Below are 17,291 nucleotides of genomic sequence, written 5' to 3' on the forward strand. Positions count from 1 at the left end.
CCCTCCCCCCCACAACACTCTAGGAGGTCCAAGCAGGCCTTTTGATGGGACGCTTGAGGACAACATACCAGGATAGAATTTGGATCCAACCTATCCAGTTTTTGTGGACCATTTATCCCATTTCAATGAGGCATGGGCCTGCATTACAACAGACCACTGGGTGCTAAGCATAATAGCAGTGAGATACACTCTTTAGTTCAGTTATTCCTGCCCTCCTCATCCCTTTTCAGGGACCTTTCTCATGAGTAACTTCTAGCCCAAGAGGTGCAGTCACTCCTAAGGGTGGAAGCCATGGAAGAGGTTCCACCAGAGTTAGAGGGCTGACGATTCTACTCCTGATATTTCATTATCCCGAAAGCCAACGGTAGTCTCAGACCAGTTCTGGACCTGTGAAAGCTCAACAGATATATGAAGAAGCCAAAGTTCTGCATGGTCTCCTTGGCTTCCATCATCCCTTCCCTGGATCCAGGGGACTACACAGCCCTTGATTTGAAGGATGCTTGCTTGCTTCCATATCTCGATCTTTCAGGAACACAGAAGGTTCCTCAGGTTCATCATGAACCATGTGCACTACCAATTTGCAGTTTTCTCGTATGGCCTGCCACCAGCCCCTCGAAGTGCATGGCGGTTGTTGCAGCCTTCCTGAGGAGACAAGGAGCTCAGGTCTACCATTGCCTTGGTGATTGGCTGGTCAGAGGTCAGACCAATGGCCAGGTGGAGTCTGACATAAAGTTAATCCAGTCAACATGCAGGACTTGGGTCTACTGATAAACGTGCAGAAGTCTACCCTCTCCCTGGTTCAGAGGATAAAGTTTATTGGGGCGATCCTCGACTCTGTCCAAGCCAGAACCTTCCTCCCAGAAGCAGGGTTCCGAGCAATAGTGATGCTTATAGAGAACCTCAGACATCATCCCATCACTACAGCGAGGAACTTCTTGAGCTCCTGGGCCAGTTGGCCTCATGCACATATGTGGTGCAGCATGTGAGACTTCAACTAAGACCTCTCCAGGCATGGCTGGCGTCTGTATACTCGCCAAACTGACACAGTCTGAACACAGTTATCACAGTTCCCTGTCAGTGATCACCTCTCTCAATTGGTGGTTAGACCTGCTGACCCCAACCATCAGTGTCTCTCATTACAGATGCTTCAGTGATGGGCTGGGGTGCTCTTCTGGGTTCCCTCAGAACTCAGAGCCTTTGGTCTCCAGAAGAGCTCTCGCTACACACATCAATGTCTGGTAGCTCAGAGCAGTTCGCTTGGCATGCCAGGCATTCCAGCCCTATTTGGCGGGCAAGAACGTGTCAGTTCTCACAGACAACATGATGGTGATGTTTTATATCAGTTGGCAGGGAGGAGCATGCTCCTCTCACCTGTGCCAGGAAACACTTCGCTTGTGGGAATTCTGCATAACCACTCGATTTACCTCCAGGCCTCCTATCTGCTGGGATCATAGAACGAGCTAGCGGATCACCTAAGCAGATCTTTCTCCAACCACATGAGTGGTCTATTTGTCCAGATGTCGTGAAAACCATTTTCCAGAAGTGGGGAACTCCCCAGATAGCTCTGTTTTGAGACAAAGCACAACAGGAAGTGTCTCCGATTCTGTACCCTCCTGTGTCACAGCCCTAGATCTCTCGCAGACACTTCCTCCTCCCCTGCATGGATCATCTCTTCTACGCGTTTCCTCCCATTCCTCTAATACACAAGGTCTTGCTGAGAATCAGAAAGGACAGAGCATGGGTCATCCTCATAGCCCTGCCTGGCCCCACCAGCATTGATTTGTCACATTCTTAGCCCTTTCAGTGGAGATGCCAATTCTTCTACCTCTGTATCCAAACCTGACCTCTTAAGACAAGGGCCACCTGCATCACCTTCATCTCGAGTCCCTTCATCTGACAGCCTGGAAGCTCCATAGCTGAACCCCTTAGAGCTAACATGCTCGGGGCAGGTTTGCAAGGTACTTTTAGGGAGCAGAAAGCCGTCCACCAGAGCTACTTACCTGACAATGAAGAAAAGGTTCTCGATCTGGTCTACACAGAAGGGTATTTCATCTATGCTATCAACAATACCATTTATTCTAGACTACTTACTACACCTAAAACGACAAGGTCTAAGTAGGTCATCTGTCCGTAATCTCAGTTTTTCACGCATGGATGAATGGCCATCCGTGTTTTCAAACACCATCTGTAATTGGTTCCTTAAGGGCCTTGAGAGATTGTACCCCCAGGTCTGGCAACCAATCCCTCCCAGGGATCTCAACCTAGTATTGTCAAAACTGACAGGACCTCCATTTGAGCCACTGACAATATAGTCTCTACTCTACCTGTCCTGGAAGGTGACCTTCCTGGTGGACATTATTTTTGCCAGAAGTGTCTTGGAGATCCGGCCCTTTACTTCAGAACCACCATAACATGGTATCCTTCAAGGACAAGGAGATGGTATTCTAACTACATCCTCATCCAGCTTTCCATCCAAAGGTGGTTTTTCAGTTCCATAGTAACCAGGATATCTTCCTAACGGTCTTCTATCTGAAACCACATGCCAACAGAGAAGAACAGAGGTTCCACTCGCTAGACATCAGATGTGCACTGGCTTTCTACATAGAAACAACTAAGCCATTTTAAGCCATTCACTCAACTATTCATGTCCTTTGCAGACAGGATGAAAGGTCTTCCCGTCTCAACCCAGAGAATTTCATTGTGGATCACATCCTACATCAGCACATGCTATCACCTGGCAAAGTCCCTGCCCCAGCTGCCCTGACATACCACAAGGGCCTAAGCATCTTTGGCAGCATTTGTAACACAAGTTCCTATCCAGAACGTTCGTAGAGCTGCAATATGGTCGTCGGTTCACACTTTCACTTTTCATTGCCCCATCACCCAACAGGCTAGAGATGATGCTGGATTTGACTGAGCGGTGTTGCAATCAGCAGGTCAATAAACTCTGAATCCTCCACTTGCAACTGCTAGAGAGTCACCTACATTGAAATGGACATGAGCAAGCACTCGAAGAAAAATTAGTTACTAACCTTTCCATAACTGTTCTTTGAGATGTGTTGCTCATGTCCATTCCAAGACCTTCCTATCTACCCCTCTGTTGGAGTTGGCCAGCAAGAAGGAACAAAGGGGGTTGTGGGTCGGCAGGACCCTTCATACTGGTGCTATGAACATGCGACCACAGGGGGCACCAAAACCGACCCAATGGATACCTCTGAGGGAAAACTTTCCAGAGGCGATGCTCAGGGTGAGCACACACCTACCTACATTGGAATGGACATGAGCAACAAATCTCTAAGAACAGCAGTTGTGGAAAGGTTAGTAACTGTTCTTATGTTCACATATTTAGTAAACATTATTCTCTCAATTTGGCTTCCAGGGCAGATGTTAGATAGCACAGCAGTGCTTCAATCACTATTCAGTTAGGAGTCTGTTCCCTCTTTTAGGTTATTTTAAGTACTGTTTATAAAACTACCCGTGAGTGGGAATACATATAGCCATTTGAACAAGAAATGAAGGTTACTTACTTGTAACTGGAATTCTTTGAGATGGCTCTGCATATTCACACTTTCCTCCCGTCTTCTGCTCGCTCTTAGGGTCCTATTGTTCTGTATTTCTGGGTTGGTGGCAGAAGGAACACAGGTGGTAGAGGGCGCTGCACCCTCTTATATAGCCTCATCCTTAGAATATTGAGAAATGCGGAGAGGAGTAATAGGGAGGGTTGCGTGAACATTCTAACAGACACTGCTTGGAGAAGGTTCTACTATTAGGCACCACTAGGAGGCGCAATACCCATAAGTGTGGGTAAGCGGAGCCATCTCAAAGAACTCCAGTTACAAGTAACCTTCACTTTTTTGAGACTTTGGCCATTAGTATATTCCACAATCCAGCCTCCTTCCCCTGTGCTGTAGAGTCTTGTATAGTTGGAATTCTCTGGTGGTGAAGGAACTAAGTGATGGTTGGCCCACTCTGTATGCTGTTGGTAAGGGGCATGAGAACACTTCGGGCATGTGTGCCTCCCAATGGACGCTGCTGGACAAAAGACTCCGGTTTCAAGTTTCTGGAGCGCACACAAACGATAATTGGAATATATATGTGGACAAGACGTCTTTAAGAACTCCAATTACTGTACATATAAGTAATTCTTTCCTTTGTCCATTTAAATAAAGGATACATGATTTTGCTGCTAGAGCTCCTGATTCAGAAAGATACTTAAGCATATGCCTAACTTTAAGCAGGTGCTTAAATTCTTATATTGAATCGGGAAGAGTTATTTGATTAAGGGCTGTTTTCATATGTACCACATTCAACAATCCAAATGAAAAAACTAGTTGATTTTTGTATGGGAATTTTCTAATATACAATTAGCTCTATATTTCCAGTTTTGAACAAAGCAAGTGGGAAAGTGAAGGTTGGGTGCTGAGTACATGAGGTAACTTGATAGTGAGTAGTGAAATCAGTAGGGAATTTGGTGTATCTCTTAATGGTTCATTTCCAGGCTTTTTAACATTTGGCAATAATTAACGAGATTATCAGTGTCAAGAATTGGTTTTCTGACCTTGTATTTAATAATCATTCATTTAAGAGCTGCTACCCACTTGAGGGAGGAATTGACAATCTCGCTAATCATAAGACTAATGTCCAGCACTGCAGAGTGCATTGAAGGACTACCAAGTGAATTCTCTTTAGTCCTTTTCATTCAGAAGGATTGTGGTGGTGACATGCAGCTTGGGTGAGGTGGGATGTGGAAATCACTTGACTGAGGTTAATAGATTTTTCCAAATGCGTATTTGTCCGCTGAATAAGTGGGATTCTCTTTTGTGTATGCACGGTATTGTTTAGCAGCTGTGCAAAATTGCATGGATCCTAATACCGTCTATAGTATATGCGTGTTACAGCAAATAGGTTAGTAGCACCAGCCCAAATGCAAACAATTATTTTTTTTAAAGTTCAGGTACTGGTCAATGTGCAAATGGATTTGTCAGGATTTGTCTTTCAGTTGTTGATGTCTTGGCATTCCTCAACAGATTAAACATAACATTTTAAAAATACATTTTGAATTGTTACCAAAGATATGAAACGCATATTTTAGGTGTCTCCTGCTAAATCTTAAAGTACTTTTTTTTTTTTAGTTTGATACTACCGCTACAGCAGTTATCTTGACTAGGTTAAGTACGAGAGAGAAATATGTACAGCTGTTAAATGGTGCAGATACAATAGAAAGCAGGTAACTAAGTAATTTTGCAACAAGCATACTGATGAATAGAACAAACAGAATGTATTTTCTTGTTCTTTTGGCTTATCATCCCATGGATTATAAAAGACAGGTTTATGGGGAAATCATACAGGGGTACACCAGAAGTGGAAACTTCATTTTATCTGTTCAGTGTCTGTGAGAATACTAATCAACAAGAAAACCAAATAATATTTAGATGTAATCACAGAAGCTTTCTTGTAGTATTTTTTTTAGAATCAGTTTTTAATTCAGAAAAATAAATTCTGTAGTTTGGGCATCTATCCTGTAAATTTAAAACACCATAGAAATCTACCAAACACCCCAATCCTGAGCCCACTCCCTTTCCAGTAGTCCAAGAAAAAAAGATGAACTTTGAAGTGTTCCATATGTGATGGGGTATACCTACCCGGCACTGGGACGAAGGGGATTAACCCCATGCTCTTGGATGAAGAAGCTGCACCCCGTCACTCCTGCTGAGCATGCTCCAACTGGAATCACAGTAAAAGAGGGAGCGGTTCAGCTCAGTCTGGGCTGACTGAGGAGGAGAGTAGATATGTGCTGCAGGCTCCTGCCAGGAAGCTACTGGAGCCCCAGGCTGCAGAGGCTGACTGCGCTGAAGCCACTGCAGATACCCAGTTCACCGCCGAGGATGACAGAGAAGAGTTTGCTGATGCCGGGAGGCTACCAATGCTGGAAGTGAGGGTAGGAAGTGATGCAGGGAATGGAATGATTGCAGAGAGAAACCAAGCCTGAACACAGGAGAATCGGTTCCTCAGGGCCGTGGGTCGGGACCCAGTGGAGTAGGTTGGGTCTGAGTCCCCTTGTCCTGCACCATACTCACCACTGGATGAGGTCACCGCCCAAAGGAGCGAGCTGTACTGCCTTGAATCCAAGGGCAGCTATTTAGACTCTAGCCTCTGGGCCAAGCTGCCTTGTACCAACTGTCAGCTGTTTAGACTCTGGCCAGTGAGCCTTGCTGTCCTAAATCCCAGGACAGCCTGACTGACTCTGGCCTTTGGACCATACCACCCTGAGAAGAAGGGCAGCTATGTAGACTTTGGCCACTGGGCATTGCTGTCCTGAACCTCGGGACAGCGTGACTGACTCTGGCCATTGGCCCATATTACACTGAGAAGGACAGCTATTTAGGCTTTGGCCACTAGGTCTTACTATCCTGAATCCCAGGGTAGCCCTACTGATCCTAGCCCTTAGGCCATGCTGTCCTGGGAAAAGGGCTGCTATTTAGACTTCAGCCTCTAGGCCTTATGGTCCTGAGGCCAAGGCTTGCCCTGGTGACTTGGGCCACAGGGCCATACCACCCTAAGGAGCTGATTGGGTATACGTGCAACACCATAACATTGACATAAATACTGCTGGCTATTGTCGCACTGGATGTGTGAGATGCTTCACAGTTACTTCAGTTACTGTAAGCAGCTTAATGTTAGAGGTGAGTTCTTCTCACCAGTTCTTTTGGTATATAAATTCTTTTGATTTCAAGTGATTAATCTTGTTCCTAATACCTATGATGTTCCTGTTCTAGCATCCTGGTTTTGTGTGGAGTAAGGAGGTTCTTAAGTTATCCCTGTTTTGAAATGTCTGTCTGTAGAGGTGTAGATCCCTGCTAAAGTACAAGTCATGTTCCTTGAAAACAGCAGTATGACACTGAATGAGTTTCTGAGTTTGGAGATTGAGCTCCATGTATTTTTCATTAGCTGGAATACTCCCCATACCTGATACCTGAAAAAAGAGAGTTAGGTCTATAGTTCTATCTTAAACATATCAAAGGAAATTGGTTGTAGACACAGGTGAATCGCATCATACATGCATTTAACTTACGTGACTTTGAGTATACGTGCTTGGCAAAAAAAAAAAGAAAGAGAGAAAAATAACAAGATACCTGTAAATAGTGCGGGCAATTTCGCCCACCATTCCACTCAATGCGTGTATGCTCCGGAGTGAGCATGAGATGGACGTGAATCTGCTGTTCCCTCAGTCGGTCTCAGTTCCCCGTGCCTCTCATAGCGTGAGCATCTTGCCACGCTGAGTGTGATTCTAGTGTTTAAAGATGCGTATTTTTCATACAACGTGGCTCCTAAACGCAAGCCAACTACTTCATCTGAACTTCATCTGAACTTCAACTTCAACATTCTTCAACTGAAGAAACAGCGATCTGTTCCAACGCTGGAGGAAAAACTGGCTGTGTTGGACTTATTAAGAGATGGTATGTCAGTCTCCAACATGGTGCTTAAATATGGCCTCAATGAATCTAGCATCCGTGCCATCAAGATTCGAGAGAGAAAAATTTGTCAAGCCGTGACATCAAGTGCTCCAATAACTGCTAAGGTGACGAGCCAGGTGCGTGATAAGACTTTAGTGAAGACTGAAAAGGCATTAAACTTATGGCTGGAAGACATGAATCGTAAACGTGTGCCTATCGATGGCAACGTGTTGCGAGAAAAGGCTCTTAGCCTCCACGCGCTGTTCAAACCTCCTGCCGAAGAGGGACAGCCTTCTGATGAGAAGGAATTCAAAGCCAGCTGAGGTTGACTTAACAGTTTTAGGAGCCACTTCAACCTCAAAAACATGCAGACTACTGGTGAACCTGCATCTGCCAATGAACAGACAGCAAAAGCCTACCCTGAACAATTAAAGAAAATCATAGAAGAAAAGGGCTATATTCCGGAACAAGTTTTTTAATGCTGACGAGACTGGGCTCTTCTGGAAAAAAAATGCCCCACCACACTTACACTTCGAAATCAGAAAGACAAGCCCCTGGCTTCAAAGAAGCTAAAGACTGTTTGACTGTGTTTTGTGGCAATGCATCTGGGCATTTAATAAAGCCGGGCTTGCTCTACAAGCTGCAAATCCCCGTGCCTTAAAAGGCAAGAACAAAAATCTCCTGCCTGTGTTCTGGCAATCAAATAAAAAGGCTTGGGTGATGGCAGCATCGCTTCTGGATTGGTTCCACAAGTGTTTCATTCCGGAGGTCAAGCGGTACCTCGATGAGAAAGGACTGACGTTAAAGTGTTGCTGATCATAGACAGTGCTCCTGGCCACCCTGCGGCACTCTGGTTTGCACATAACGACATTGAAGTCATCTTTCTCCCCCCCAATGCCTCCTCCAACCTCTTGACCAAGGCATGATTCACTGTTTCAAGGCCACGTACACGAGGCCTACATTCTCACAGATATGTAGCGCTATGGATGCTGATCCCAATCTTAATGTGATGGAGAGTTGGAAGTCCTTCAACATTGCCGATTGCATCACTTATATTAAAACAGGCAATGGATGCAGTCAAGCCTGAAACAGTCAATGCATTTTGGCGAAACCTATGGAAAAAATGTGTGAATGATTTTAAGGATTTCCCAACCATTTGATAAAGAAGTGAAACACATTGTTCAGCTGGCCAGGCACGTGCGTGGTGATGGCTTTGTCGACATCCTTGAGGAAGAAATTGAAGAATTAATTGAGAACCATAGAGTAGTGTCTCCCAAACTTGGGACGCCGCTTGTTCAGGGAAAGCCCCTGGCGGGCCGGGCTAGTTTGTTTACCTGCCGCGTCTGCAGGTTCAGCCGATTGCGGCTCCCACTGGCCGCGGTTCGCTGTTCTCAGCTAATGGGGGCTGCAGGAAGCGGCGCGGGCTGAGGGATGTGCCAGCCCCCCTTCTCGCAGCCCCCATTGGCCTGGAGCGATGAACCGTGGCCAGTGGGAGCTGCGATTGGCCGAACCTGCGGACGCAGCAGGTAAACAAACCGACCCGGTCCGCCAGGGGCTTTCCCTGAACAAGCAGTGTCCCAAGTTTGGGAAACACTGCCATAGAGAAACATTGACTAACGAAGAATTAGAGGAACTGATAAAATCATCTACAGAAGACTAAGATGATGACGATGAACAGGAAGAGCCAGCAAGCTGGCATCTTCATAAATTTGCTGAAGTGTTCCAAGCAGCGAAACACTTGAATTATTTAATTTTTGAATGCAATCCCTCTATGGAACGAAGCCTCAAAATCACGCGTAGTATTACGGACGATTTGAGACCGTATCAAGAAATGTTTGAGCAGCTCAAGAGACAACAGCGACAGTTGCCGTTCACCATGTTTTTCAAGGAAAAATGACCAGCAGTAGATGAGCCTATGCAATCAACTTCTCAAGCTGAACCAGAACCAACCACTTGGTCTACGACTTGCTCTCTGTCACCCAAGCTCTCCATCACCTCCGTCTCCTGGATCGACATCAAGCTCTGACGACCCCTTGTAATTATCCCTGTAATTAAAAATACAGTCCTGTAAAATTATATTTTGCATATGTACTCTTTATAATATACTGTACATTACTGTATACATTATACATATTACTGTACAGGGTTGTATACACAAAACCATGTACAGTATACTGTACTTTATGGGCGATTTAAGGGATTTTCAAGGGTAATTTTGACTATATGCAATTTTCACCTTACGTCCTGACTTTAGAACCTAACCTCTGAGTAAAATGCGACTCCACTGTATGTGGTGAAAGTATTCAAAAAAACAAAAAATAGAACACAGAAAGCTTCCAGGATATGTCTTTGAAGTTTGATACAAGAGAGATTCCAGAAACACTAGCCTATAATGCTCAATTGATGGAAGGCCTACAGGGAGTGAGAGACATTTAAAAATAAGAACATTCAGAATTACAGTGGAATTTTAAATGCTAAAATTGAAAATCTTATAAGGTAAATCTAGTTAAGACTTAAACTCTGATATTTCCCATAATAATAAGAATATAATGCAACATGCAAATATAGATAGTTTTGTTTCTTGGATGCCAGTGATGTCCAACAGCCAACACCAAAAATCTGTGTTTCTTTTGCTGACTGGAGCCCATTCCATAACACACAGCTTGAATTCCTGATCATTTAAGTATTTTTTACCTTTTTATACAAAGTACCATAAAAACCCGCAGCAATAAGTGGACTATTTACTGTAAAATATAATTTATTATTGTTCGTAAAAAAAATTGTTTGATACTTTGATTAATGCTTATTGTAATTTAATTTTATTTCTAATTGATTTACCTTTTGTTCCTTACTAGTTTGCACAAACATCTTGTTGAGCATTTAAATGCAGAAATAGTGTTGCACACCATCACAGATGTGAAAATAGCTTTGGAATGGATACGATCAACTTTCCTATACATCCGAGTTTTGAAAAATCCAGTTCATTATGGTTTGTGGCTTTGAAATTGACTAGAATATGATACTGGATTATATGTCATGTCTAAGATAAAGTAGGTTACAGTAAACTACCTGCATTTTTGGCAAGTAATTTTCTGTTTGTGAGAAATGATAAAAAAGATTAGTGTTACTTGTTTTCTCTTGTCTTTTATGGGCTGTCATTTCAGTAGGGATTGAAGACAATGAAGTTGTTAAAGGTGACCTGGAACATCTTTAGGAAAAAGCATTTCAACCATGTTAACATAATTAGGAGGCATTTCAACATATTTTAAACTTGTACTACTTTTTCATTAACAGGTCTGCAAAATTTCAGCCTATGATTACCAACTTCCCACTGTGCTGAGGTATCACAGCACACACAAAGCTGGTGGCATATTACCATTGCTTTTCAGCTCTGAGTATTGAGTTTGCCTCCAAGGAAAAGGTAAATCAACTTTTATTTAATATTGAGTGGTTTTTCTTTTTAATATCCTTATTTTATGGAAGATAAAATGAGGATATTAAAATTCAGAAAACTGCTTCATATTGAATAAAAATACATCTATCTTTTCCCCCAAAGGCAGATTTTCTGCTTCAGCACTGATAGTACAGGCTGCTGACCCAACCAGCATAAGGCATTCTATGGTACTTAGCAAAATGGGATGTCTATGATTGTGATTGTGGAACAGTTGCTTTGTGGCACTGAAAAAGAAAATAAATAATTGGTAAATTTAAATCTTTTTGGTTGACATGTTCTCAAGTGATAAGTGTTTGGACATTCAACAGCTGTTAGTAAGGTACTCCTGACTCCTTTTTTTATATATATGTCTGTTTACACTTTAGGATATTGTTAATACCATTGTACTATCATGTGAAAAGCTATATAAAAATAATACGAAGATTACAATGCCCTGCAAAACCAAGGCCATTATTAGTTAAAAGTATTACAATAGATGCCTGTCTCATTGGCACTATCATAATCCAAATAAATTATGTTCACCCAGATTTGTCCTTTGTTTCCTAGTTTGGTAGGAAATGCTTCTACCACATAAGAGATGCTCCTAAATTGTTGGGAGGAGGGAGGTTAGGAAAGCTGCATATTGTTGGAGGAAATTCTAGCTAGGAAATTTTTGCTAGAAAGCTGTGCTGATGACTTTGAGGAACCCTTGCTCTTGTTTATGGCCGATGACTTCAGACATTTTCAAGACCTATTTTGCAGGATTGCAGAGCCCCTGCAGATTCCTTTGGAGAAAATCAAGGATTAGCAACATAAGATGCTTGATATCCTCCACACTTCCTCTTCCTTCAAGATTATACTACTGATCAATGAAGCTCTTCTGGACCTCGCAAAAGAGCTCTTGGCAGATCCCAGCATCCATCCATCCAACTTGCAAACCCGCCGACAAAAAGTACTACCTTCCAGTGAAAGATGCTGAATTTCTATTCTTGCACCCTACCCCAAATTCTCTGGTGGTCAATTTGGTGCAAGAGAGAGGCCAATACCAACCATGTGCTAGTCATCCAGACAGGGATTGGAAATGCCTAACTTATTTGGACTCAAGGCATATTCATCAGCCATGCTCCAGTTTTGAATCTCAAACTATGAGGCTCTGATGGCTAACTACTTAAACTACTCCAAATTGGAGGATTTCTGTCATGACTTCCCAGAGGCCAAGAAAGAGCAATTTCAGTCCCTAATATTGGAAGGATACCTTCTAGCCTGTACAGCCCTACAAGCCTTGTTAGACTCTGTAGACCAGGGGTCTCAAACTCAATTTACCTTAGGGCCAGTGCCAGTCCTCAAATCCTCCCAGCAGGGTCAATAATGTCACTGAAGATGGTGTTCAGAAAAGAAAACATTTATATTGTATTTTTATTTCAAATTTCTTAGAAATAATAAAACTGTCATACAACTTTATACAATTCTTCACCTCCCAGAGAGTTTTTAGTGTTGGCCAGCCACCTGACAACGCTTCAGTTCTGTCAGTTTGTTGGTGTTTGGCCTCAGTGACTGAGCAGTTGAAACCTTCAGGATTGCAGCAAGGTGTGCATCAGAGAGTTGTTTTCAGTATTTTGACGTGTTTATATTCTTTGTGGAAAAAAGTGATGCTGCCTCCAGGGCTGACTCTGCCCGGCAACTAATGATGCTGCATCCAGGGCTGACTCTGCCCGGCAACTAGTGATGGTATTTGTGTCCCTCTCCCCCAGCCAATGGGAGCTGTGGGGGGGGGAGGGTGGCGGCTCCTGTAGTTGAGATTGCCAGCAGCGTGTCTGCCTGTGTCTCTCCTCCATGGGCCGCAGTAGGAAGGTTCTCGGACCACAGATGGCCCACAGGCCAGGACTTTGAGACCCCCTGCTCTAGACGCTGCTGCCTAATCCATTGCAACTGCTGTGGTCACGAGGCATGCATTATGGCTCCTCCTTTCAGGTTTTCCTAAAGAGTTACAAACTATTGTGGAAGCCTTATCTTTTGAGAGCCGAAAACTATTCTCGGAGCACACAGACGATTCCCTGCACTCCTGTAAAAACTCCCTAGCTACCCTCCAATGTCTTGGCATTTACATGCCTGTACCAAAGAGACCTCCAGAGAAATACCACCTCCCCCCTTACTCTCGATCACCGCAATATACTCCTCAATGGTACTATGACACCCAGGGCTGAAAACAAAGGCCTCCCTCCAAGTGTAAACAACCTATTCCTCAGGGGGCTACGTCTCACACCCCCACACTGAAGCAACAATTTTGAAAGTGTATCAAGGCCCCAAGAAGCCTCCCCCTCTTCCAGTCATTCCCACCATCTTTGAGGTCCCACCAGTTTAGTGACCAACTAGCTCTTTCTCTCCCATCATGGAGACTAATCACCTCAGACAAGTGGGTTTTAGAGAGAATTTCAGGAAGGATACTCCATCCCCTTTATACCTTTCCCACCCCCACCCCCCGTCCTTCAGGGACCCCCTCACAAACCCATTCTAGGGGGAGAAATAAATCAGCTGCAACTGGAAGCCATAGAACTGGTCCCTTTCCAACACAGGGGTTTCTACTCCCGTTATTTCCTCATCCAGAAGAAATCTGGTGGCTGGCGACACATCCTGGACCTTCGCAATCTAAACAAGTTCATCAAACTGCAACACTTCAAGATGATTACCTCTCCACCATTATCCCAGCACTGAAACAGGAGGACTGGTTCTCTGCCCTTGACCTCCAAGACACATGCTTTTATATTGTACTCTCTGCTCACGGACTATTTTTCCAATTTGTCATGGACGACAACCACCACCAGTACAAGGTGCTTCCTTTCGGACTATCGACTGCCCCTTTGGTGTTCTCCAAGGTCCTGGCAGTAGTTGCTGCCCACCTAAGGAAACAAGGAGGCATCATCTTTCCATACTCGAAAACTGTCTCCTCAGGACCCCAGCTGAGACCGACATTCTCAGAGCCATCTACAACAATGGATTTGTTTACGAAACTAGGCCTCCTCATGAACCTAGAAAAGTCCACTTTAATGCCAGTACAATACCTGGAATACGGAGTATGTTCATTATGGCCCAAATTCTGCCCTCAGCTACATCTGTAGAACTCCACTGGAGGTAAGTGAGCTGTAGCTCACGAAAGTTTATGCTCAAATAAATTTGTTAATCTCTAAAGTGCCACAAGTACTCCTTTTCTTTTCTCCTGAATGGTTCTCTGAATTCCTACCACCTCACAGATCCTTGGTCATACTAGATCTGATATCCAATATGCGGGTTTGCCCCCAGACCTCTGCCAGAATGTGCCTCCAACATCTAGGCCACATGGCAGCAGTCACTTTCATGATCAGGCACACAAGACTACACATGCAATTTTTTCAGGCATGGCTCCATACAGAATATCACCCCAACAAACGCAGCCTCCAGAAACTCTCTTATCCGTGCGAAATAAGAGTCACGGACTCACTACTTTGGTGGATGGAGCCCAACAATGTCTGTGTTGAAGTTCCTTTCCTCCAACGACCACCGACCATGATCTGAACAACCGATGCCTCCCTAATCAGTTGGGGAGCACATCTACACAATCACATGGTGCTGGGCAGATGGTCATTAACCAAATCCACTCTACACATCAACCTCCTAGAACTATGAGTGGTCCGCGATGCCTGCTGACATTTCTTCCATCTCCTTGAACATCACACGATCAGAGTCATGACGAACAATCTCGCCTGTATGTTCAACAGACAGGGTGGAGCATGTTCTCACTCTTTATGCTCAGAGGCACTCAAATTGTGGAACTGGTGTATCCAGCACAGCATCACCATTTCAGCAGCATACCTCCCTGGATACCAGAACATCACCGCGGACACATTGAGCTGGAGATTCTCCCAGGATCACGAGTGGCAGCTGGATATGCGAGCCCTTCAGCCCATCTACAATTGATGGGAATGTCCTATCATAGATCTTTTTGCTACAGAAAAACTCCCTCAATTCTGTCCCAGAGCAGGACTGGGACACGGATCGCTGGGAGATGCATTCTTCATTGCATGGAGTACACCACTCTTCTGTGCCTTCTGTCCATTTACTCTCCTATTCCAGGTACTTCACAAAATACAGGAAGACCAAGCTCACATCATTCTTATAGCTCCAACATGGCCATGACAGGTTTGGAATATTTATCTCCTTCACATGATAGACTGCCAACCAATCTCTCTCTGTCCAACACCACAGCTCCTTTCACAGGACGTATCCTCCATCCCAATCCACAGACACTCCCCTTCAAAGCTTGGCTCCTCCATGGTTCCAGGATTCAGAAATAACCTGTTCGGATGCAATGAGATACTTTTGAAAAGCAGGCGTGACACAACGAGACACACTTACATTCACAAATCGACTAAATTTCAGTGCTGGTGAACCTCCCACCAAGTTGACACAGCATGTGCTCTGCTAACATTTATCCTGGACTACATGTTACACCTTTAAACAACCAGGATTATCCACCAGTTCCATTCAGGTACACCACGATCAGCTTCAAAAATGGAACACTACATACTTTGAGGACCACACCCTGAAAGAAATCTTTTCCCAACCCCCCACTTCTGGCCTTCAAACTCCATCCAACCTCACCAAGCTCATCATCAGAAGCAAGCTCCCTACAGTTCCAGGAAACGCCACCTGAAAGCAGTGCCAGACCCTGCCAGAACAATAGATGTAAAACCTGCAGATACATCTCCACAGCTATCATGATCAATATCCCCCCAATACACTTTTCAAGATCCATTTGTCCTACACATGCCTATCACACTATGTGGTGTACCTGATCCAGTGTATCAAATGCCACAACAACAACTATGTGAGTGAAACCAGCCAATCACTATGCTCTCAAATGAACTCCCAAAGAAAAACGATAAAAGACAAAAAAATACCCTATCACGTGTAAGCAAACACTTAAGTGATAGCTCTATATCTGACCCCTCAGGCCTCATCATCAAAGGAAACCTGTAAAACACCTTCAAAAGATGAGCCTGAAAACTTTGATTCATAATTCTTCTGGACACTAAAAACAATGGACTTAACAAAGGCACTGGTTTTATGGTTCATCACAATTTTTAACGAACTCTGCTACCTACTAACCCTCCTTTGTCCTAAAACTGGTGAGGTGTTCAGTGTCATCTTCATTTGAAGTGGTCTCCTACAACATTAGTCTGAACAATCTGTCCAACCTTCTATGTAGCTGTGACACTCTGGTTACCGTTTCCAGACCTGAGTAAGGAAGATCTCTGTGAAGCTCAAAAGTTTGTCCCCTCTACCAGCGGAAGTCGATCCAATAAAATACATTATCTCATCCACCTTCTCTCTCATATCTGGGACTAACACAGTTACAACAACACTGCAAACTTAAAATGGATACTATTTCATATATATACAGAAGTTGGTCCAATAAAATATATTACCTCACCGACCTTGTGCCTCCATTTTAAATGTCAATTAGTATGAAAGGTACTTAAATTGACATTTTTTTACAGTCAGTAAATTGTTTTGGTAGACAGTAATGTTGAAAATTAAATGCATGATTGTATTCATTTAAAAGGCCATTTTGCCTTTTCCTCTAGGTTTTTCGTGTGGATTAGACACAGTTGGAATTGAAGCAAAATTACAAGGTCAGTGCCTTTTCACCTTTCTGAGTACAACATGACATTTTGGGCCAGATTCTTCCACCATATCTGAGTAGCTCTGTTCATTTCCGTGGAACTACCGATGGAGCAAGATACTATTCAGTGAGATTAAGGTTGGCTGACTCTAGCCTTTTGTGAAGTGTTAAAGCAACACTATTACTTTCATTTAACTTGCAAGCTATTCCATATCAGAAATACTGGGCTTTCCAAATATGATTATTTTACCCCCCAAAAATTTCATAATATGGAGAAACAATAAATACTCCTCTTCCCAAGTTCTTGAACACATACACAGGTATAGAGCTTCTTGTATATCCTGCTCATAAATCAGACTTTGCATACAGTTAGATTCATTTCATTTTGAATGCTTTTCATTTTCCTTTCTTTTCTTCCATTGATTTATCATTTGATTTAATTTCTTTTTACATTCTTTCAAAATTTTCTCTACAGAAATTTAATATCAGATTTCCTCATTCCACAAATTGGGGTAACTTAAATACCTGCAGCTTGCCCAAAAGCAATTTAAAAACTGCATGCTTGATGCACATGGGGCAGCATTAGTAGAGACTGTGGGGGAACTTCATACTGCCTTGTATTATAGAAAACTTTGCATCAGGCCTCCTGACTCCCTGAGGAAGGTGGGAGGAGAATTTTGTATAGGTCAAGGGCATGGTATTTTATGGCCAGTGGGAGTGTATCCAGTGAGCTATAGGAGGGCCT

At 43.6% G+C, this 17,291-nt stretch overlaps 1 protein-coding gene across 1 annotated transcript in view; it reads left to right on the forward strand.

Annotated features, from left to right (window-relative positions):
- HFM1 (helicase for meiosis 1) overlaps positions 1-17,291 on the forward strand; it is a 123,417-nt gene that overhangs the window by 47,733 nt on the left and 58,393 nt on the right. Inside the window, exons 16-18 of the mRNA XM_073358226.1 lie at positions 5,133-5,227; positions 10,310-10,443; positions 16,509-16,556. Coding sequence (XP_073214327.1) covers positions 5,133-5,227; positions 10,310-10,443; positions 16,509-16,556 — 277 coding nt within the window. The remainder of the gene's footprint in view (positions 1-5,132; positions 5,228-10,309; positions 10,444-16,508; positions 16,557-17,291) is intronic.

Source organism: Lepidochelys kempii, chromosome 8, assembly GCF_965140265.1.
Source record: "Lepidochelys kempii isolate rLepKem1 chromosome 8, rLepKem1.hap2, whole genome shotgun sequence".
Classification (NCBI taxonomy): domain Eukaryota; kingdom Metazoa; phylum Chordata; order Testudines; family Cheloniidae; genus Lepidochelys; species Lepidochelys kempii.